General features: G+C 46.5%; 1 protein-coding gene and 1 long non-coding RNA gene across 4 annotated transcripts in view; one reads left to right on the top strand and one right to left on the bottom strand.

Moving 5' to 3' along the window:
* LOC134342513 (uncharacterized) overlaps positions 1–24686 on the top strand; it is a 61575-nt gene that overhangs the window by 18539 nt on the left and 18350 nt on the right. The window lies entirely within an intron of this gene.
* LOC134342511 (probable G-protein coupled receptor 139) overlaps positions 6443–24686 on the bottom strand; it is an 81476-nt gene continuing 63232 nt past the window's right edge. For all 3 annotated transcript variants that reach the window (XM_063040744.1, XM_063040746.1, XM_063040745.1), the window contains one exon: positions 6443–14538. In XM_063040744.1, coding sequence (XP_062896814.1) covers positions 13562–14538 — 977 coding nt within the window. In that variant the 3' untranslated portion in view covers positions 6443–13561. The remainder of the gene's footprint in view (positions 14539–24686) is intronic.

The raw sequence follows: 24686 nt of genomic DNA, 5'->3' as shown, positions 1-24686 counted from the left end.
CCCGCTTTTCAATATGATAATGGTGAACTATACCGACCTCTTTTGGCACAGTTCCCCATTACCCCCCAATCTTTCAAATACTTATTCATTATCAGCTGAAATACTACATATCTAGTGAACGAGCTTTTCCCTCGGGGGTGGGTGGGGGGAGAATCCGAGGGAATCAATACCCTCGGAGAGTAGAAATTCCTATGCAACTCACTCTAAGTGAGCACCCCTGGTCTTGTAACTATGCCCCCTTGTTCGCCACGTGAAAAGAACTCTGCACGGTCAGGTCCTTTGGGATCTTGTACGTTTGAATAAAGTAGAATTTATGTATGTCAATGACACGGGACATTGCTGAGAACGCACGCAGGTGTTGCCCGCAGTTGTTTGACCTTCTCACCCAAGAAAGGATGTACCTGTCACAGAGTGAGTGTAGGAGACTCGAAGCCCTGTGCAGGTATGAGGAACGGCACTTGACGTTTAAAGAGATATTGGGTTTGTATTGACCGAGGTCTGATCGATTTAAGCACCAGGCTGAAATGAGGCAGTGGGGCCCTCGCCTGATACCGTTACCGGAGCGGCAGGGTCGGGTCCGAGAGAAAGGGATGATCTGGACGATTTAAGTGCAGGCCAGATTGAAAAGGTCAGAGTGTTAGGGCAGGGAGGTGGGGGGGGGCGAGGGGTGAGGGGCAGGCCAGTTCAGCACACTGCCCAGCGAGGTTTACTCGTCTCTGCGCTGCACTGAGGCTGTGACCTGAAACTAACGGGTGACTGGATCGACTGCACTGATGTCTGGCTTCACGGCTGAGGAATCACTTTCCTGAACTTCAGATGTTTGCTTGCTTTTGTTGTTTGCATAATTTGTTTTTATCCCCCGCACACACTGGGTGTTTGACTGTTTTCTTATTTTTTTAAGGGTTCTATTGGGTTTCTTCGTTTTGTGGCTGGCGGTAAGGAATGAATCTCAAGGTTGTATATACTATACATAGGTTAATAATAGATGTACTTTGAAAGATTTCATTTAAATGTACAAATCCCTGACAGGACTAGATAGACTGGCTGCAGAGAGGATGTTTCTCCTGGAAAAGGCCAGTGGAAGAGGGAGGGGGGAGGAGAATGATCCAAGTTTGAGGGGGTCAAGCTCTCAGGATGTGGGGGCAGAGGTGGGAAGAGATCTCTTCACTCTAAGATTGGTGGAACTCTGGCCAAGTGGTTGGTTGTTTTTAAGAAGGACATCAATGTACCTCCAGTGAACAAGACACCAAGGGTACGGGGCAGGGTGAGAATGCAGTGACAAGGGTCGGCCATGATCTCATAGAAAGGTGAAGCAAGCCTGAAGGGATGAATGGCCAATTCTTGCTCCTATATTCCTCTCCTTCTATCACCCTCAATATTTCTTCCAGATTTGAATGGGCCAATGCAATTGCTGAAGGGTAGACATCATGACAACTAACTTGCTAACCAACTGTGCACAGCACACAGTGAGGAGCTCCCTCCAGTATGACCAACTGTACAATGTTGCCCAAGAGACAAAGGAATAAGACCATTCAGTCCTTCTCCACCATTCATCCAGATCATGGCTGAACTTCTACCACTGCAGCACTTCCTTCTGTGATCCCAGTAGACCTCGATTCCCTAAACATCCAGGATCCTATTTATTGTGATTTTGAGAGAACACAGTGCTTGAGTCTCCATAACCTCCAGGACAGAGAATTCTCAGGAATCTCCATGAACTGAATGAAGAACCTTTTCTTGCTCCAACTGGCCTACCATTTACTCTCAAACGCTAAACTCAGCACCTGGACTCCCTTGCCCAGCCCGCCCAGCCCTTTAAGAAGTTTGTAAGTTTCATTCAGATCTCCTCTCAGTCTTTTAAACTGGAGAAAATATACTCCTATTGTACTCACTCTCCCCTCCCTGAACCAGACCAGTTCATCTCTGCTGCACTTCCTCTTTCTAGGTGATCAAAGTAGTACACATTACTCCAAGACTATACAAACAGAAAAAGTAATACTTAGTCCTGGAATAAAATTAATAAGGCTAACACATTTACACTCCACCACTTTACACTGTCGTCCTGATGCTGGGTCTCAACACAAACTGTCAACCATCCCTCTGCCTTCACAGATGCTGCCTGGCCTGCTGAAGTCTTCCAGCAGCTTGATGTTTGCTCCAGAACCTAGCATCAGCAGTCTTCTGTGTCTCCAAGACTGATGTACTATCTGCCATCCTAATTGTGTGATGCATTTGCAATCAGCCGACCATATGTCCATCTGAACGTCAGCGTTTTAAACATCACCAGCCTCCTGCCATTTAACAAACATCTGGTTTCCTGGCTTGTACAATGAAGCTGATGACCTCACACTTTTCCTACCGAGTTCCACCTGCTACGTTTCAGACCATTCTGTCCAGTTGTCCATATCCGTCTGAAGTGCCAACCCTTCCTTTTGGCACGCACAGGATCTTCAACATACTGATCTAGAAAAGCATCTTGAATACAGTCCATGAATTCACCTCCTGTCTCAACTGGACACCTCTATAACACATCTCTAATCTCCTAATCTATGCTTTGCCGAATATTACAATCACCAATGAATGGCCATGAATAATAACTTCTACCAATGTTTTCTGCACTAACCTGTTTCTGCACCTGATGCAAATTGATTATAATTCTGGTTGCCAATATCATTTTCTAGCAGTGCTGATCTCCTCTCTCCTCTCTCAGTGCCACACCACTCCCCCTTTTCCTTCTCCTCCATGAACGTGGAATAACCTGAAATATTTAGTTCCCAGCTTTGATCATTCTGCACCCAAGTTTCAATAACCTAGGCCACACCTGTTTGCTTTTACTTCCTCACTGAGCGCTGTGAAGCAGTGCTTTTAATCCACTAGTGATGTGAGCGTTCAGACACAGTGCTGTTAACAATTGTCCTTTCAGCGGCGGGGGTTCAATTTCCGCTGCTGCCTGCGAGGAACTTCTACGCTCTCCCCCTAACCGTGTGGATTTCCTCCGGGTGCTCCGGTTTCCTCCCACAGTCCAAAGACCTACAGGTTGGTCATTGTAAATTGTCCCGTGATTAGGCTAGAGTTAAATCGGGGGCTGCTGGGCAGCACGGCTTGAAGGGCCGGAAGAGTTCTCAATAAATAACAATTTTTAAAAAAGCATTTTGTCTTTCTCCCACACCCCTTTGGTGGCTGGCTTTGTTTTCGCTACCCATTACTATTCTAAATTGCTCTTCCTGCTTTGTTTCTTTCCTTTCTTTGATGCTTAAATCTCCTTCTAAGCTAGTTTAACCCCACTGTAAAAACACTAGTAACCACCTCCCCAACAGACACAAGCAAATCAGCAGATTACTCCGTTACCACTCTGGGTTCACTCCCTCGCTTTCTACCTGAAAATGTCCTTGAATTGGCATCAGGCTCCCAGATTACCTGCTGAGTACGATGCAGCTAAAAGTGTTTTAAGCAGTGGCAGAGTAGGCAAAAGGCAGATTGATGGGGGAGTGGTGGGGTCAGGTGGGAGAAGGCATCGGGCCAGAGGCAGAGGGTTGAGATGTCGCAGGGTGTCGCTCGACTCAGTCATCGGTGGGTAGATTTCAAACCCTGCTCTGCACTACCCCTCAGTGGTCATCCTTGGAATTACAGCCTGATCGCTGACGGTAGGAGAATTAATACCTACGAGATCTTCCAGAATAAATGTTGACATAAAAGCACGTCATCTATAGATGCCATTTCATAGTGTGGATTCCACAGTTTGGTGGAAAATTAATAGGTAGATAGTCAAGGCTTGGGCATATTTAATGTTTCTGCAATTGTCAAATGGCCTCCACCTATTTTGTATCAGTTCTCCAATTCCATGAGTTCAGTAATGAAGAGTTGGGTCCCATCCATCGGATCCCAGGGAGGAGCCTCGCCGCCAATCATTCATAAGTGGCTTGTTCTTTTTCAACCAGAACTTACCCTTTCAATATCACATAAGATCAGGCAGTGCAAGATCAAGCTGTGGACTTGCCTTTCTACTGTTCAAACAAGTAGCTACATGTTAATTTGAAAGGATACACGACACAGTGAACGACAGGACGACATGGGTGTGAAAATGGCCCACCTAAATATACTTTGGAAACAAATGGTGAAATTGTTAATACTCCCAAAATGATCAGCACATTCTTAAGGACGTGGTGTGTTTGACATAACTACAGCACAGTACAGGCCCTTCGGCCCACAATGTTGTGCCAAACCTACTCTAAGGTGAATCTAACCCTTCCCTCCTACATAGTTTCCCACTTTTTCTTTCATCAACGTGCCTATCTGAGAGCATCTTAAATGTCCCTAATGTATCTGTCTCTGCCATATGCAGGGACAATATGGCAGAGACATAGGTGTGTTCCATGCACCTATCACTCTCTGTGTTAAAAAAAACCCACCTCTGACATCCTCCAAACACCTTAAAATTATTTTCTCTTGTATTAGCCATTTCCACCCTGGGAAAAAGTATTTGGCTGTCCACTCGATCTATGCCTCTCATCATCTTGTACACCGCTATCAAGTCACCTCTCATCCTCCTTCACTGCAAAGAGAAAAACCCCAGCTTGTTCAAGCTAACCTCATAAACCTTGCTGTCTAATCCAGGCAGCATCCTGGTGAATCTCCTCTGCACCCCCTCTGGAGCTTTCACATCCTTCCGATAAGGAGGCGACCAGAACTGAACGCAATAGCATGGTCTAACCAGAGTTTTATAGATCTGCAGAATTACATCACATTTCAAAGCCCCACCATGCAGACAATGAAATAACTCCTGGAGAGCACGGTTCTTAGCACCATGAGAAACCCAATAAGCCAATTATACACAACATCGTCCTACAAACAGCAACATGACAATGATTAATGTTAAATATTGGGCAGAACACAATAACTCTTCTTAAAATAATGTGGATCTTTGACATTCACCAAAGAGTGCAGACAGGGCCCTAGTTTGATGTCCCAACCAAATGAGAGAGCTGCTCCCTTACATCTTGACGGTGAATTTCAGGCTAAACTTCCATGCTGAACTATTCAGAGTGGAGCCACAACTTTCTAGCTCAGGGGTATGAGTGCTGTCCACGAGGCCAAGTCAAGCACAGTTTTGGGACTGACCCAAGTCTACCTCACTGGCTTTTTGCCAACTTTGTGTTCACATGAGGGTAATGACGATGCTTGAGAGCCAGCAATCATGAGACTCTGTTGTGACGGAGTGAAATGCTGCACTTGGTTTGGGAGCCATTGGTTCAAATTTGCCTTCTCCCAACAACTGTCAGTTTCCTTATGTCGATAGATGAATGGTTAGGCCACACTGATGGGGAAAAACATGGCCAGTCCACATGCACCGGTTCAGCTGTAGAGGCAGATAAGATCACAATGGAAGCCAAAGATATTCAGAGTACTCGTAACTAACCTAGTCATTGGAACTGAGGGAGAGGTCATCAGTGAACTCGGCCACTGCTTTAGTGCTTTGTTGGAGGGATAAAAATCTTCAAGCATTAAGCCTAAGCTGCTTGATAGCATGGTCAGAGCTCAAAGGCACCAAGACTCAGGATTGAAGAAGAACTCAATACCTGTAAAAACTTCCCACAAGGAAAAACTCAGTCATGCTGAGAAGTAGGAAAGGTGATAGTTCAATCACACTTATAGAATTCTCCTGTAGATGTTGGGAGTGCACAGTGAATGGGATCTAAACACTCAATCAGTCAATGACAAGGCCTCTGTGCTGCTGTCATCCCGGGCTCCAAGGGGACTAGAACTGTGCATTATTAGTGACCCAGTCTTCCTTTTTGCAGGATCACAAAGGCACTGTATCTCTTTAACCTGCTTACAGTGTCACTTATGGGTGAAAGTTACTCCACAGTCTGTTTCAGGGATTGGTTAACTTTTTTTTCCAAGAGTAGGTTCTGTTGAGGCAAGGGATCTTGACAGGTAGGAGTGGGCTGGTTTTCTTCTTTGGAATACCAGTCACACCACCAGTGAGCACTGACTTCCCAATGTGAACTGTCACATCTCCAGTCACCGGCCAGGTCATTGACCTGCAATGCCAACCTCCCCAGATGCTGGGTGACTTTCTGAGTATCCCTAGTGTTTTCTGTTTCATTTCATACGCCAAGCATTGTTAACAGGTCTTTCCTCATTTTACAGAGCCATTGGGATTTCTCTCTCCAGCTGACAAAGCTTATGCCATATTGTCGAGGCTGAAGTTAATGGGCTTAGGTCCACCCGTCTGGAGGCACAGGCTCAAAAAGCTTGTGCTGACTTCTCCAGTGCAGTGCTAAGGAACACTCTCTTCCAAGTTTCCCGTAGGGAGTTTGTGTGTTCTCCCCGTGACCACGTGGATTTCCTCCAGGTGCTCCGGTTTCCTCCCACAGACCGAAAATGTACCAGTTGACAGGTTAATTGGTCATTGTGCATTGTCCCGTAATTAGGCTATGACTCCTTCGCTGTGTTTCAGTCAACAAATAAATCAGTAACATTAAACTGAGGCAACAAACAAATGGAGGCACCCAGCATGTATTTATCTGCCTAGTCCCATGGACCCACACCTTGACCACACATCCCTCTCCTCCATGCATTTATCCAAACTTCCCTTAATTGCTAAAGTGGAAACTGCATTCACCACTTCTGCTGCAGCTCATCCCACACTTCTACCACCCTTTATTTATTCACCTTCGACCCATAACCTAAATATTTCACCTTTCATCCTTAATCTATGACCTCTAGTTGTAGTCGCACCCAACCTCAATGGAGAAGGCCCACCTGTGTTAACCCTACACTATGCCCCTCATAATTTTGTATAACTATCAATTCTCCCTTCACTCTCCTACACTCCAGGGAAAAATGCCCTAACCTCTTCAGCCTCTCCCTATAACTCAGGTCTCAAGTCTCAGCAATATGCTTGTAAATTTTATTATTACTCTTTCATTCTTATTGATATCTTTCCTGTAGGCAGGGAACCAGGACTACGTACAATACAGTGGATTCTGTTTAATTGGGACAAGGTAACAAGTGGTGCAATTGGGACCAATTAAGCAGATGACCCAATTAGCCAAAGTCTCATGGAAATGGTTAAGGTGGTGTAAAAACGACAGACTGCCATTCAATTGAGTAACAAATGATGTATTTAAATGAAATACAGAACAAATCAGAACAGTACCAATACTACTGGTAGTTGTCCGTTGTATCGGATGGCGGCAGGAAATCTATGCGGGAGGGTTTTTAAAGGAGGAAGTCCTGTTGCACTGGTGCAGTTCCACTATCTCGACCTCGGAAGTCTGGGTTCAGTGGTACGAGTAGGCGTCACGACTGGGATCCTCCCTGGTTGCAGTGATTGCCATGGCTGCTCATGTTTCTCATCATGCCCCGCGTTCTCCATGTGGTGTTGCAGAACGGCCTTCTTGGCCATTGGATCTGACTGTAGTTCACCCAGCCTGCCAGAGCTAACATTGCATGCATTAGCGTCTCTCCTTTCTGCGAAGGTCCATCTCCCACCCCCCTTCCTCACCACATTCTACAGAGATTGTATTAAGAGCATCCTGAGCAGCTGCATCACGGCCTGGTTCAAAAATTGCACCATCTCAGATCGCAAGACCCTTCAGCTGATAGTGAGATCAGCTGAGAAGATCATTGGGGTCTCTCTTCCCGCCATTAGACATTTACACCACATGCTGCATCTGTAAAGCAAACAGCATTATGAAGGACCCCATGCACCCCTCATATAAACTCTTCTCCCTCCTGCCATCTGGCAAAAGGCACCAAAGCATTTGGGCTCTCACGACCAGACTATGTACAGTTTCTTCCCCTAAGCCATCAGACTCCTCAATACCCAGAGCCTGGACTGACACCAACCTACTGCCCTCTACTGTGCCTATTGTCTTGTTTATTATTTATTGTAATGCCTGCACTGTTCTGTGCACTTTATGCAGTCCTGGGTAGGTCTGTAGTCCAGTGTAGTTTTTGTGTTGTTTTAGGTAGATCAGTGTAGTTTTTGTATTGTTCATGTAGCACCATGGTCCTGAAAAACATTTTTTCGTTTTTACTGTGTATTGTACCAGCAGTTATGGTCAAAATGACAATATAAAGTGACTTGACTTGACTTGAAGATGAAAAACAAATGCAAAGGACATAAAAGAAGTGGAACATGTGGTTCATGATCCATCCAGAAGACGTCGACTGAAGGAGTGTTGCTTGACCGGGCCTCATCGTGAATGACAAGTGACTGAAACATCTTGACCAGCCTCCTATGTGGGACTTCGTCATATTTTCACCTGGACATGCTCCAAATCTCAGAATTAGCAACCTCTCAGTATTAAATTGAGGTCCAGTCTCTTCCCTGAATGGAAAAGACAGGCACTATTGTGGAATTCTGATGGAGAGCTAAGGAGTGATTACAGTTGTCTTGGCGTGCCAATACTCAACCGTTAACATCTTGTCCTGATTACACAGTTGTTAATGAGATCTTGCTGTGCACATATTACTTTCCCTCTTTCCTACAACACTTCAAACGCATTTCATTGGCTGCCAGCTGCTTTGAGATGACAGTGGTGTTTGGCTGGGTGGTCTCCTGGATTACACAACCCGTTATTAATTAATCAACCACAGCAAGTTGGAGATCTGTAATATATAAACTCATCATGTGTGGTAGTGAGAGAGTAGCAATGAAGCTCTCCAACTTAAAGAAAGCAGTACATTACGTGCAAGATACTAGAAATATGCCTTTGAACCAGAGACCAATAGTGCAGAGGCCTGATTAGTAAAGGTTTGGGTAAAATAAACCTTTATCAGACGAGGCCTATCTCCTCTTCCTCTCTGCACACACTGACCGGTTCCAGCAACATTTTCTTTTGCTTTCAGATTTCAGCATCTTTTGGTTTCTACTTAAAACCGAATGAGTGGTGATTACTGTTTACTCAGCCACAGAAACACAAAGAACCATTTATCGCAGTTGGCTGAGTCCCTGTAAAATCACAGGCAAACAGATTGAATTGCTGGAGTCTGAATGTGGTAACTGGTCTCAACTTGGAGATACAGCAAGTCTACAATTGCTTTTCATAGCTAACAGTGTGACTTCGGCATGCTTGAACTGGGCTCCAGTGGGGATCTTGAGATCTAGAAAGTTGTGTTCTACACAAAACAACAATTTTAAAGCATGTTTACAGAAGGATTGAATACTGCACGGACACAAATAGACCGAATAACTCTGAACAGAAACTGACTGGGAAGTATTGAGTCAGTGGCATTGTTTTCCCATTAGTTGAGTAATTTTGCTAGAACACTTCCCAATCCATAAGACCATAATATATAGAAAAAAAATTAGGCCCTTCAGCCCATTGAGCTTGCTCCGCCATTCAATTATGGCTGATTTATTTTTCCTTCCTCACCCTATTATCCTGCCTACACCCCATAATCTCTGATACCATTACTTATCAAGAACATATCAATCTCCATTTTAAATATACCCAATGATGGCAATGAATTCCACTGAGTCACCGCCTCCTGGCTAAAATACTCCTCCTCACCTCTATTCTAAAGTGATATCCTTCCATTCTGAGGCTGTGCCCTCTGGTCCTAGACACTCCCACTACTTCAAACATCCTCTCCACGTACTCTCTATCTAGACCTTTCAATATTTGATAGGTTTCAATGATATCTTCCCTCATTCTTCAAAACTCCAGTGAGAACAGGCCCAAAGACATCAAACACTCCTCATATGTTAACACATCTCTTCCCACACAGGGGCCCAGAACTGCTCACAATACTCCGTGTGGTATGACCTATGCCTTATAAGCCTGAGAATCACATCCTTGCTCTTATATTCCAGTCCAATTGAAACAAATGCGAACATTGCTTCCTTACAACTGACTCAACCTGCAAGCTAACCTTCAGGGAATCCTGCACCAAGACTCCCAAGTTCCTTTGCAATATAATTCCTGAATTCCCTCCCTGTTTATTCCTTCTACCAAAATGCATGACCATACACTTCAGTATCTGTTCCATCTGCCACTTATTTGCCAATTCTGCCAACCTGTGCAAGTCTTTCTGTAGACTCCCTGCTTCCTGAATATTAGCTGCCTCTTGACTTTGTGCCACCCAAAGACTTGATCACAAAACCATCAATTGTCATCCATATCATTAACATATAATGTGAAAGATTGTGGACCCAACAGTGACACCTGTGGAAGACAACCAGCTACCAGCAGCCAACCAGAAAAGGCTCCCTTTATTCCTACTCTTTACCTTCTGCCAGTCAGCCAATCTTATACTCATGCTAATATCTCTCCTGTAATACCATGGGTTGCCATCTTGTTTTGTAGCCTCAAGGGCTTCCAAAAATATAAGTACTCTCCTTTGTCTATCCTGCTTTTTATTTCTTCAAAAGATTGGTCAGGCAAGATTTCCCCTTAGGAAACCATACTGACTAAGGACTTCCATGTGCTTCCACTTTCATGTGCTTCCAAGCAAGGGATTCTAAAACCTTACGAACTATTGAAGTTAAGCTAACCAGTCTATAACTTCCTCTCTATTTATTTACTGTATTTATTGACATAGAGTGCTGAACAGGCCCCTCCGGATCTTCAACCTGGCAATCCCCCAATTTAATCCTAGCCAAATTACGGGACAGTTTACAATGACTGACTAATCTACGAACCGGTACATCTTTGGATTGCGGAGGAAACCACAGCACCCGAAGGAAACCCATGCGGTCACTGGGAGAGCTTACAAACTCCTTACAGGCAGTGTCCTTTGCCTGCCTTCGATCTTAAAGTGTAGAGTGTCATTTGCAATTTTCCAGCCCTCTGGAACCCATTCCAGAATCCAGTGATTCTTGAAAGACCACTACTAATACCTCCACAATCTTTTTAGCTACCTTTTTCTGAACCCTGGGATGTAGTCCATCTTGTCCAGGTGACTTATCTACCTCCAGTCCTTTCAGCTTCCCAAGCACCTTCTCCTTAGTAACAGTAACTACACTCATTTGTCTACCTGACTCTCCTGAGTTTCTGGCATGTTGTTGATGTCTGCTACAGAGAAGACTGATGCAAAGTACTCATTCTGATTGTCTATCATTTCTTTGCTTCTCATTACTATTTCTCCAACATCATTTTCCTGTGGTCCATGTCCACTCTTGCCTCTTTTTAACTCTTTATATAATCTGAAAAAAAAACTTACCTTTTTTTTATATTATTGGCTAGTTTACCTTCATATTTTACCTTTTCTCTTTTTCTTTTTTAGTTGCCTTCTGTTGGTTTTTAAAAGTTTTCCAATCCTCTAACTTTCCACTAAGTTTTGCTATATTGTATGTCCTCTCTTTTGTTTTTATGCTGTCTTTGACTTCCCTTGCCACCCACTATTGCCTCATCCTCCCGTTAGAATATTCTTTGAGTGAAATGACAGTGTCTCTTCTAAATTACTCCCGGAAACATCAGACACTGCTGCTCTTCCATCAACCCTGCTAGTGTCCCATTCCAATCAGTTTTGGCCAGCTCCTCTCTCATGCCTCTGTGGTTGACTTTACTAAACTGTAATTCTGACATGGTGTTGGCGCATGGCCAAGTGGTTAAGGCATTCGTCTAGTGATCTGAAGGTCGCTAGTTTGAGCCTTGGCTGAGGCAGCGTGTTGTGTCCTCGAGCAAGGCACTTAACCACACATTGCTCTGCAACGACACCGGTGCCAAGCTGTATGGGTCCTAATGCCCATCCCTTGGACAACATCAGTGGCATGGAGAGGGGAGATTTGCAGCATTTCCACTCTTATATATATATTATCATTGCTAACCTGTTTGATATATCTGAATTTATAGTACTGTATTGCATAGTTACTAATAAATACCATTAGTTAATAGCAATACCAGACTCCAAAGTGCTTTCCATTTCTGCTGGTTCTTGAACCTGTCATGGGGTACATGACACTATCACCACTACACTCCTCTTCTCCCCAGTTCCCTTCTGAGCCACAGAGCCAGAGAATTGGTTGCTGGAGCTTTCCTTGGCAAGTCATCCCCCTGACAATCGCCAAAGCATTTCAGTGTTACAGAGGGGAATGGCCACAGGGGTACAGTACTCTGCACTGTGTACCTATTCCCTTGCCCTCTCATGAAAGTCCCCCAGCTATCTGCATCCTGCAGCTCAGGGGTGACTACCTTGCTGTTGGCCACTTCCTCATTCTCTTGTATGAGCTGAAGGCCATCCAGCTGTAGCTCCAGTCTGCAGCTGGATGCACATCACGCAGATGTAGTTATCAGGGAGACTAGGGGGTCTCTCAGCGTTCCCAACTCCCAATAATAAACCCATCCTTAATTGTTCTTGAGAAGGTTGTGTTGAGTGACTGTCTTGAACTGCTCAGTTCTCCCAGTGAAGGTAAAGGCAATTCCACAGCTTGATCTGATAGGGACTTCCAGCATTTGGACACAGTGTGGTGAAGAACTGGCACTAGGGTTCCATTGTAGGACAACATGCAGCCTGGAGGGGAACCTACAGGTGGTGATGACCCCATGCTTTTATCCATCCGAAAGGATAGAGGTGATGGGTTTAGAAGGTGTTATCAGAGAAGCCTGGGTGATTATCTGCAGTACATTAAATTTTAGTAGGTGGTACAACACTGTGTGCTTTTGGTGGGAATAAATATTTAAAGGTGATGGACATGATAGCAATCAGGAAGGCTGCTTTTTCCCGGACTCCTGCACGGTCTCAGAATAGAGGGGTGTCCTAGAACGGAGATGAGGAGGAATTTCTTTAGCCAGAGAGTGGCAAATCTGTGGAATTCTTTATGACAAGAGGCTGTGGAGGCCAAGCCTTTATATATATTTAAGGCAGAGGTTGATAGATTCTTGATTGGTCAGGGCATGAAGGGATATGGGGAGAAGGTGGGAGATTGGGGCTGAGAGGAAAATTGGATCAGCCATGATGAAATGGTGGAGCAGACTCGATGGGCCAAATGGCCTACTTCTGCTCCTATAACTTATGGTCTTATGGATGGTGTTCAGCTTCTTAAGAGTTATTGGAACTGCACAATGAGGGGTGACATCATTGAAACCTATCGAATGTTGAAAGGCCTCGATAGAGTGGATGTGGAGAGGATGTTTCCTATGGCAGGGGAGTCCAAGACCAGAGGTCACAGCCTCAGACAGAGGGGCGTCCTTTTAGAACGGAGATGAGGAGGAATTTCTTTAGCCAGAGATTGGTGAACCTGTGGAATTCATTGCAATAGGCAGCAGTGGAGGCGAAGTCATTGGGTATATTTAAGGTGGAGATTGACAGATTCTCGATTGGCCAGGTCACGAAGGAAACGGGGAGAAGGTAGGAGATTGGGGCTGAGAGGGAAAATAGATCAGCCATGTTGAAATGGTGGAGCAGACTTGATGGGCCAGATGGCCTAATTTTGCTCCTGTACCTCATGGTCACTCATCCAAGTATTCCATTAGTCTCCTGACATATTCCTTATAAATAGCGAAGAAGCTTTGGGGTGTTGGGAGGTGAGTCACTTGCCATGAGATACCCAGCCTCTGATCTGTGTTTATGTGGCTGGTCCATTTGAGTTTTTGGTCAGTGGTGAGCTCTAAGTTCCAGCAATGATTACAGGCTGTTGAATGGTGGCACAATGTATACTGTAGACCTTCAGTGGGGTGTTAGAACCGGGGGCATTGGACGCTTGAGTTCTGCAGGTCAGGACCTGAAGGAATTCCTGGCGAAATGACTTGCTGATGACGCAGTAGAGGAGGAAATTGATGGCAGAGTTCAGCCACTGCATCATGATGCTGATGTCCGCAAAGAGGTTGATCAACTGGCTGTAGTCGTCGCGGTTGTGGTCTGGCCGGTTGTAGGCTGTCCTCAGGATGCAGTAGGTGACAAAGCGAGGGAGTGTCAGGAGGACGAAGGTGAAGGAAATAGTAAAGAGGATTACGATAGATTTTTTCACCAGGCCTCGCATGGTGATGCCATTTATCGACCTCAGCTGCTCCTGAGTGAACATCCTGGAGGCTGTGTAGAGCTGATGCCCAATGAGGATATTGAAGAGGATGAGGAGAATGTAGGGGATACCTCCTGAGACCAGTGTGTGAAACCATACCACAGCGGTGGAAAAGAAACTATCGTTGTAAATACATTTGGGTGCCTTCTCAGTCTGGTTGGGCAAGGTGGAGTTCAGTAACTCTGAGCTGTAGATCCAGTAGGCCGGAGCAGCAATCAGATGAGAGACCACAGCAACACTCATTATGACTCTGATGGTCACTTTAGTCTGGGGGTAGGGCTGTCTGACTCGAGTACTCCTCAGCACCAGGTAACGCTCAAAGGTGAAGACGATCACAATCCACGTGGAGGTGAAGACAGAGCCATACTCCAGCACCGTGAGCAGCTCACACCATGGGGAGCTCATCCAGAAGGGATTGGGGTCCAGCCACACCAGGCTCAGGTCAATCAGCCCGCCCCAGAACAAGCTCAGTGAGTCTGCAATGGCCAGTGAGATCAGATAGAGCCTGGCCACCATGGACATCCCACATCTTCTACTGTAGATGGTGTACATGGTGAGGAAGTTCGCTGCAGGGAAAGAGAGAGAATACATACCATGAACTTTTTACTGTAGCAGTAACACAGGTTCAACAAAGGAACAAGCATATTTTAAAATAAAACTGTAAGAAGATTTAGTGATTGATATCCTAAATTACACAGAGCTTGTAGGCCATTCAATACTTGTGCTCAATATGAGCCAACTCGTTGAACTCCAACGGGAAACCCACTAATTCCATTCTCCTTAGTGCACATACCTTGGGTTTCACCGATGCTTTACCCTACAACCATGGAGCCGGAGTATGTTCCGTATTTCCGCTGTGGTCCCAGAGTACTACCGCACAGAAAAAGGTCTTTTGGCCCACCGTTCAAAACCCATTAACCTGATCCCCGTTTAATTCTCTCCACCTTCCCATCATCTCCACCACTCTCTGCTACTTACCTACACACCAGGGGCAATTTGCAGTGGACAATTAATTTCTCCAAAGTTGGCCAACTAATTTCTCCCAAGTTCCTTACTTCACACATTTTGTTCACGCCAGCAGCTCGGCTTCAGCATCCCCATTTCTGTCACGCTTAACGGTGCTTTTGATTACAGCTACATACTTATACTCAGTCTAATGCAGGTTTCTAATCCAATATAGGTCTTCTGCGTCTATACCCAAACCTGCAATTCAGTTTTAAAGTGTGTATTTCCAGTAGCTACATTGACAATAATTAAAAATTCCAATCAGGTTCCAGATTAACCAAGACAGTCAGCAGAGTTTCATTTGAAGTGGCTTATAAAAACTTAAAGAGATCACCCTCACCAGTTCTGGGCAATGCCCCCTCACTTGGGTTGCATGGGTCCTTGCTTGCTGGGAAGTATGCAACAGCACATATGCATTCAAACATGCACAAATAAGTAAAACGCACTCATGTACAGCAAAACACGCACATCCACGAGCATGCACGCGCACAGGTATGTATATGTATGTGTATATGAGAATTTGTGCATGCAGATACGTCACTCTAAAGGGTGTGTTCACCCTGTGGAACAATTACTCTGATTTTCACACTCTGGTTTGTTTAAGTGTGAGCACACACGCACAAGTGCATAAAGGAAGAACAGCACATATGTGCTTTGTTTAACTGCAGTAGGTTGGCTACACTCCAAGACTGGGGAAGGAAGGAGTGCTACCAGGATAGTGTGAAGGAACAAGGATTTCCCCCACATTGGCAGAACTTTCATTATTTAAAAAAATTAATAAATATATACACGTACCTTTAATAGAATGTTTCATAATTCTGTTGGTTTGGAAAAATTTGGAACACCCAGTTTGATGGGTTAATCTTAAGAAACTCGCTTTATAAATGCCATGTTCTCACTGCCAGACTGCAAACATTGCAAAATTCAACTAATCCATATGCTGGACAGAACAAGAGACTGTTAATGGAGTTTGCTAATCTTGATAAATTACTCATGTCACAGTTTAACCAACAAATTAGATGCCAAATTATCTTTTTATAAATGATGTAACACCTGTGGAATAGATTCCTATTCTTAACCCAGAACCGTGAACATGACTGAGGTCACTGTCAAGTGATTCACAATACTGAAAGAGTCCAGTGATGGGTTAAAAGATGCTTGTTTAATTCTTCTGGCAATACTTCTCACTAAGGCTGGGAATGAAGAAGTCCTAGCTCTCAGAACAGACAGTTCATCACATTTGGAATGTCGTCTTTGTTCAAGAAACAACTTACTGCATTTGCTTCAAGCCAAGGCACTAAACACCAAACACGGTAACTGAACTTTTGAATTTGCATTGCTGGATTTGTGACTTATGAACTGTTGCCCTGTTTATTCAGTGAGGTTTTAATCCACTTTTTCTGTTTCTAGCCCACCTGGCTTGCTGCGCACGTTCGTCTAGGGGAAACATAGAAACATAGAAAATAGGTGCAGGAGTAGGCCATTCGGCCCTTCGAGCCTGCACCGCCATTCAGTATGATCATGGCTGATCATCCAACTCAGAACCCTGTACCAGCCTTCCCTCCGTACCCCCTGATCCCTTTAGCCACAAGGGCCGTATCTAACTCCCTCTTAAATATAGCCAATGAACTGGCCTCAACTGTTTCCTGTGGCAAAGAATTCCACAGATTCACCATTCTCTTTCGCTTTCGGCCCCACCAAACAGGGTATTCAAGTTTGGGTGGATGCTGTGTAATGTACCCCCCGTACAAACCCACACCGCGAAATATCAGACAGTATACAATATGTGATAAAATGATTACACTTTATAACTCTCACTTTAGCTATGTGGTTAGTAGCGAAACAAAATATGAAAGAAAAAGGTGCCACTTTTATTAAACAGTTCGTGCACAAAAATCGTTGAAGCTCACGCCTCAGGTATTCCTACGTAAATGACCTCTGCTGAAACGTTCCGGACCCTCGGATTCTAGTCTCCACCGTCAGGTGGTCTACCAGCGCTCTGTACATGTATCCTTCCTCGTCCTTTTCCTCGAACAAAAGCCCGCGAAAACCCCGCTCCCAGACATACGAGAAAGAATAACATTTCTCCCATTGGTTAGCCACCCGTTACCTGTAGTTATATCCCAAACATCGCTGCTACAGAAAACCATTACCTCAGCAGTTAACATTACAGAGAAGCCATTACATTCTCCCCCCACTGAATTTAGTCCTGCCCTCATGACATTGAGATAATTTTCCAACCCTTCCTGCAAAACACAAAGCCCAATCCAAGTGCAGAAAGCAGTGACATAGCTCCCCAAAACAGTAGAAACCACGCCCTGTTCCCCAGGCGCTACATAGGCCAACCTATCCGGGGGGGGGGGGGTTCCTAATTCTCTGAGTCCTCCGTAACTCCTCACCTAACTCTTCCGGCTCAGATGCGACTGGGGATACTTTGGGTCTGCCTGGTGAAATCTCCCGTGATCTATCACTCAAAACCCCCTGCAAATCAGAGCCCCCTGTTTCACGTTCAGGCCCCACGTCCTCTCCTTCAGGATCCCGCTGTACCCCAGGCTGCCCACCAATCAACCCCCTCACCTCACCTGACTCAGTGGGAGAAGGGCCAAGAGTCTCGTCCTCAATAAATGGGGAGTTAACAAAAGGCAGCATGTACCACACATCCAAAATCATCATCCTCTGAATCAGTATCCCTCTCAGGGGCGGGGCCCGGCCCAGCCTCTCCCGCTGTGGGCCCTGCAGTCGCCCTGCATTTTTGCAGAGTCCTCTTACTAGGTGTAGGCTCCAAGTTCGGCTCTCGGTCTGCCTGCATCGCTTGTCCCGGGGCAACAGGTGGTTCCGATGGAGAACCTTGACAGGCCCCTTCCCCTCCTCTGGTTTCACCCAGAAAACTGGTAGGTTTGGTATCTGACTCTCTACCACATAGGGCGTAGCCGCCCAACGGTCAGCTAACTTATGCTTTCCAGGTAGCCCCAACTTCCTTATGAGGACTCTGTCTCCCGGCAGGAGTTGGGAGAACTTCACCTTCTGATCGAACCTCCTCTTATTTCCTCGACTCTGCTTGGCGGCCGTGGCCCCAGCCAATTCATAAGCCCCTTTCAGCTCTCTCCTCATATCAGACGCATACTTCAGATAATGCTTCGGTGGTAAGTCACCCTCGTCAGTCCCAAAACAAAGGTCCATGGGTAACCTCGCCTCGCACCCAAACATCAGATAATATGGCGAGTACCCAGTAGCTTCATTGCATGTACAGTTGTAACAGTGAACCAGATGCCCAATATGTTGACTCCACCTGCTCTTCTTGCTGATCTCCAGGGTCCCGAGCATGTCTAGCAATGTCTGATTAAACCTCTCAGGCTGGGGATCACCCTGCGGGTGATAGGCCATGGTCCTTGATTTCTCAACTCCATGCCCAGTAACTCATAGATGAGTCTACTCTCAAAGTCCCATCCCTGGTCACTACGCATCCGCCTGGGAAGGCCATAATGCATGAAATATTTCTCCCATAACACTTTTGCCACCGTAGTCACCCTCTGGTCCTTGGTAGGAAAAGCCTGAGCATATCTGGTGTAGTGGTCCGTGATGACTAAAACATTCGCCGTGTTGCTGGTATCGGGTTCTATGGACAGGAAATCCATACACACCAGTTCCAGGGGCCCTGGACTCTGCAAGTGGGACAAAGGAGCTGCCTGAGTAGGCAGTGTCTTCCGGCGTCTGCAGCGAATGCACGACTTGCAGTACTCTTCAACCTCTGACTTCATTTGGGGCCAGTAAAACTGGTTTTTGAGCAATCTATAGGTCTTTTCAACCCCCAAATGTCCAGAATCATCATGAAGTGACTTCAATGCAATCTTCTAATACTTCTCAGGCAGGACCAGCAGGCAACGCCGAGGTTGGTCCGGGGGTGATGAGACCCAGTATAAAATTTGGTTCTTCAACTTCAACTGAAGCCATTCTTTCAGTAATGGAGACACCGAAGTGTGTTTCGTCTTCTCCACCTGATCCATATTCCCCCTTTTCAACTGCGTACCACATAGTGCCAATGTCCGGGTCATCTCGCTGAGCAGCTGCCACTTCCCCAGAATTCAATTCTGGTAGCTGATTGGTCTTCAGAGCAGTCAGGTTACAGTAAACCGGGGGTAGGGCGTCATCAGAAGCCCCCAATTGATCCACTGCTCGATCCGGCCTCTCCTCTTCCTCTGCCCTCACGGTGATGGCAAACTGACACATGGCCGCCACCCCAGGGGCAGGAACGCTCTCCCACTCGTCTCTGTCCAGTCCCTCATGCATCCATCGGGACAAAGCATCAGCATCAATGTTCCAGCTCCCCGGCCGGTACTTCAGGCTGAAATCATAGGCAGACAACGCTGCCAACCACCGATAGCCTGTGACATCCAGTTTCGCTGAGGTCAAGATATAAGTTAGGGGATTGTTGTCCGTCCTCACCTCAAACTTGGCCCCGTAGAGGTAGTCACTCAGCTTATCCATCACCGCCCATTTCAATGCCAGGAATTCCAGCTTGTGGGTGGGATAGTTTCTCTTGAAGGGTGACAAACTCTGGCTGACAAATGCCACAGGTCTCCACCCGGTGCCCCGATCCTGATACAGGATGCCCCCTCATCCATCTCGGCTGGCACCTGTGTGTAGTACATACGGCAATCAAGGGTCTGCAAAAGCCAGCACTGGTGCCTGGGTCAGCAACTCTTTCAGCGACTGAAAAGCCTCCTCACATTTTGCATCCCAACTCTGTCCGAAGGGCTCTGATGGGTTTAGATATTCTCCAACCTCCTGTCCTTTTTTCCCTTTCCCTTTCCGTCCCAGGGGAGGGTAACCACACAGAAGCTGATTCAAGGGGTGACTCACTTTGGCGTAGCTCTTCACCAATCTCTGATAATAACCACAGAACCCAAGGAACAAGCGCAGAGTGCTCACAGTCTGGGGCCTTGGCAAAGTGGTCACCGCTTCTATCTTAGCCGGGTCTGTAGCTATTCCATCTCGCGAGATTACATGCCCGACATAGCTAACAGACGTCTTGCAGAACTGGCACTTGTCCAGGGAAAGTTTTAACCCTTCATCCTCCAGGCGGCCTAGCACCTTCAGTAGCCTCGCTTCATGTTCTTCCAAGGTGGATCCAAATACTGTCAAGTCATCCAAATATACACATGCCTCGAGCAAATTCATATCCCCCACCATCTTCTCCATGACCTTCTGGAAGGTGGCAGGGGATCCCGATATGCCTTGGGGCATCCTTTTGAACTGGAAGAATCCCAGGGGACATATAAATGCTGTCTTCTCTTTGTCGGCCTCACTCATCGGGATCTGGTAATATCCACTCCTCAAGTCCAGTACACTGAACCACTTTGCACCACTCAGACAGGCCAGCGCATCTTCGACCCTCGGGAGCATATACTGGTCAGGGACGGTGCGCCTGTTCAGAGTCCTATAGTCCACACACTTCTGGGCCACTACTATTGGGGACGCATAGGGGCTTTGGGACTCAGTGATGATCCCAGCTTCCTTCAACTTACACAAATGCTGCCGCACGTCTTCTACGTGGGCAGGGGCCAGTCGCCACGACCTCTCTCTAGACGGGGTGTCCTCGGTCACCCGGATGGGTGTGACGAGTGCTCTTGGAACAACCCACATCAAACTCGCCAATGGAAAAGACACCTTTCAGCTTCAACATCTTCTCCACCAGCCTCCTTTTCCAGCTCGGCGGCACTGGAGAATCCCCAAAGTTAAAGGCCTCAGTGGTCAGCTTTTCACTTTTCTCCAATAGTTTCTCCCCAGCAGGCCTCACGGGGGCGCTAGACATTACCGTCACCGGGAACAAATGCGCTGGGGCATCCCCCTCTTAAAGGTGATCTCCCTCTTCATAGTGTTCCTGACGATCACAGCCATCCTGCTCGCCTGTACCACTGAGGGCCTCACCAGCACCCCAGCCAAATCGCGACTCCCCCTGGAGGTCTTCCGGAGCGTCCACTAAGAGGGCCTCACTGTCAGGTGCTCCGGGAACTCTACGGTCCCCCATCACTCTCGCTACTTCCCCGGGTCGTATCACCTTAGGCTTTGACTGGGTGCACCACACAGTCCCTCGCTTACTTTCAGTATCCGGCCCGGTGCGGCCACGCACTTCCTCAAATGCAGCTCGAAACACTGGGTGCACTTACAAGGTCCCCAGAAAGCTTTCACCCGCCTTCTCCCTGCAGGCCCCCATGAGCCTCCGTATAAGAGGGGTGTTGGTCCCCACCAGAATTGAAACACCGCCCGTCTCAACCAGATCCGGACAAACCAGCACTAACGTCTCAAGAACTTCAGACACTCCCACCTCGGCCTCTGAGAACTCCAGTTTCACTGACAAGTAACCATTGTACGGATAATCACCAGCACTGATACCCCAAATCTCCAGTGCATTGAATGGGGTCAAGGGCAAATGCTTCAGATATTGGTTGTAGAACGAATGGTACAGTAACGTGACCTGCGACCCGGTGCTGAGTATGGCTTTAGCATAGATTCCCTCTATCCGTAGCGACACGCTGGAGTGGGGTCCCACTAATCTGTCAGGAATAGGGTCTTTTGCTTTTGGGGGTTCCTTGGTACATTGCTGGGAACGTGTTCCCCCAGAGACACCAAGCCGTTCCCTCACTGGGTCTCCTCTAAGTTTCCCGACACCTCTCCCTGCTTGGATACCTGGGGGCTCGCTCTCTGAGGGACTTCCTACCGCTCACATTCCCGCTGGAAGTGTCCCTCCTTCCCACAGTTATAGCACATGCTATCGGCCGCCCCTCCTCGCAGAACACCGGCCACCCGCAGCCTTCTGCGCGGTCCGTCCCCTCGGGAGGGGGCCCCTCTCTACCTGTCCTATCATGCGGAGGGTCCACACCAGTCATGAACCCCCGTGATCTCTCAGCTTTCAGCTCTGCCACCACCTCCTTTACCATTCCCCGGGTTGGGCTGGCCCCGGTCACTTCACCACAAGGGGCTACAGCCGAGGATTGCACCCTGCTGACAGAGTCCTCTCGTGGCCCCAACGCGTTCTCATCCTCCCGCACCTCTCTGATCAGCTGAACGAATGATGGGGGGGGAGGGGCGCGTTTTACGGGACTGCTGGAGACCCCAAGCAATCCTGTCCTGGGCCTGGGCGCCCCTAGTTACCCGGTCCATCCACAACTGATCCACTTCAGCCGCCAAAATGACTCCCGGCACCACAAACAATTTAGCTGTCTCTCTAGCCGGAAAAGCTTCTCCCCCTTCTCCTGACGCATGTTTTGAAACCACCCTAGGAGCTCCCAGGAACTCCCAGTCAAACCAAAAGTGCTTTCGAATGCATCCAGATATGCAGCAAGGGCGGCAGAGGGCTGGTTAACTTTCATGCCTCATACTACCTCAGCCGCCAACCCCCTCAAACTTTCCACCCATCTCTGTCACTTTTCATTATCAGAGCACTGCCACTCACCCAACAACTGAGAGGTCTGCTCCACCCACGTCTCAAAATCCTCCTCCCCCTCGGGGTGGGCGTTATTCTAGAGAAGATTCTTAGCTTCTGGTGGGGCCCCGCTGCCTTACTCGCCAGGGCGGTAATGGCGGATGCCAACACAGAACTCTCACCTTTCACTGGGGCATGGGAACTAATCAAACTTTCCAAATCCGACCACTCTTTCCCCTCATCTCTCAGTAATGAGAAAACCTGTTTCCTAAAATCTCCGCCCTTAACTGCTGGCAGCTCAGCTCGCTGAGCACGGTTCCCTCCCTCCATGACAATATGAACACGCCATGGTCCTGCCTCCCATGGGTCACCAACAAACTCCAGCAGTTCCACCGCCGTTACGTCAATGGTAGTCTGCACTAACACCAGGTCTGAGCTTGCTGTTTTATTAAACTTTCGTGCTACGATTTCAACCTTGCCGACAGCTTTAACCATACTCAACTGTCGAATTAACATTTCTTCCGGGGTATGAATATCTACCCCACTCAACACGCACGCATTAATTACTGGTAATCCTTCAGATATACACCAGCGCTTGACCCCAGCTGCATCCATAACAGCACTAATTTAAACAGGGTGATCACACAGCATCCAACGGAATCAAATCCCGGACGTAGCCATCACAAATGTAGCCCACCTGGCTTGTCGCTCACGTTCGTCTAGGGGAATCAGCTTTCGGCCCCGCCAAACAGGATGTTCAAGTTTGGGTGGATGCTGTGTAATGTACCCCCGTACAAACCCACACGTGAAATATCAAACAATACACCATATGCGCCAAATGATTACACTTTATAACTCTTACTTTAGCTATGTGGTTAGTAGTGAAACAAAATATAAAAGAAAAAGGCGCTACTTTCATTAAATAGTTCATGCACAAAAATCGTTGGAGCTCATGCCTCAGGTATTCCTCCATAAATGACCCCTGCTGAAACATCGCCGACCCCCAGACCCTCGGATTCCAGTTTCCGCTGTCGGGTGGTCTACCAGCGCTCCTCACATACGTCCTTCCTCGTCTTTCTCCTCGAACAAAAGCCCGCGAAAACCCCACTCCCAGACATACAAGAAAGAATAACATTTCTCCCTTTGGTTCACCACCCGTTATCTGTAGTTATAACCCAAACATTGCTGCTACAGAAAAACCATTACCTCAGCAGTTAACATTACAGAGAAGCCATTACATGTTCATTTGAAGAGTTAAAGCAGCTTAGTTGATGGGTTGCTAGTTTCATTTTCAGTCTGTTTACAGCGCAGACCAAATTACAGCTTTGCCTACTGCAATGGATTCCAGATATCTGGGATACAGTGGCACCAGTACATTTTGGCCCAGTTATGCTGCAGCCCCAATTAGTTGAAGTTTCATGGAAATAGTTAAAAAGGTACAAAAAAGACTAGCTACCATTTAACTGAGTAAAAAAAATACGTATTTAAGTAAAATACAGAACAAATTAGAACACTACCAGTACTACTACAGTACTATAAAAGTGTGTATTAGTTCCCTATAGCTATCAATGGAGGAGTTATGCCGCTATGTTCTTTTGATTGACTGTAAATGAACAAAATCAGCACAGGCATCTAGTTAATGGACTACTATTTTCAACAATTGCTTCCTCCAAATCTTCATTTTCATTGTAACATTCAAAATGATTGTTGATACATTAAAATTCTTCGTAATTCCTAATTTACTGAAGTAGTAAAATCATTTCATTTTCACTCCCAGCTGTTTCTGGCATCTCCAAGCCTGAAAGCTTGAAACCACAGTGAGCAATTCAGTGAGTTCTGAATTGTCTTACTGTTTATTACTTGCAAACTATCAGTGACAAGAATCACTGCTTTTGAACACAAGCACATGCAACTGATGCTATTTATAAACTGTTCGCTTTAAACACAGCGTAGAGTCTAAAGGCCATGCAAGTGCTTGTGTCTGACATTAGTTCAGTAACAGTCTCCTTCCCCAATTAAACAGTATAGTGTCCCAAATAAATGAAGGGAATCCCGGCTATTTTCTTAATTAGTTTTTGTTCTTTAAGAGTTGTCCCAAATAAGTGGCTGTCCTGATTAGCCAATGTCCCAATTAACCAGAATCTACCGTCTTTCTGCAAAGTTAGCAATGAGCCACTGAGACAAGTTCAGACAATCTGAAGCACTTTGAGTAGTGAACTGGTTAAGATGCTGGAGTAACAGGAGGAATTCTATACCATAGATCAAGAATGTCGGATTGAACATCAC

Source organism: Mobula hypostoma, chromosome 2 (assembly GCF_963921235.1).
Source record: "Mobula hypostoma chromosome 2, sMobHyp1.1, whole genome shotgun sequence".
Taxonomy (NCBI): domain Eukaryota; kingdom Metazoa; phylum Chordata; class Chondrichthyes; order Myliobatiformes; family Myliobatidae; genus Mobula; species Mobula hypostoma.
The sequence above is the reverse complement of the archived record's forward strand: the minus strand, read 5'-3'. Positions and strand labels throughout refer to the sequence as shown.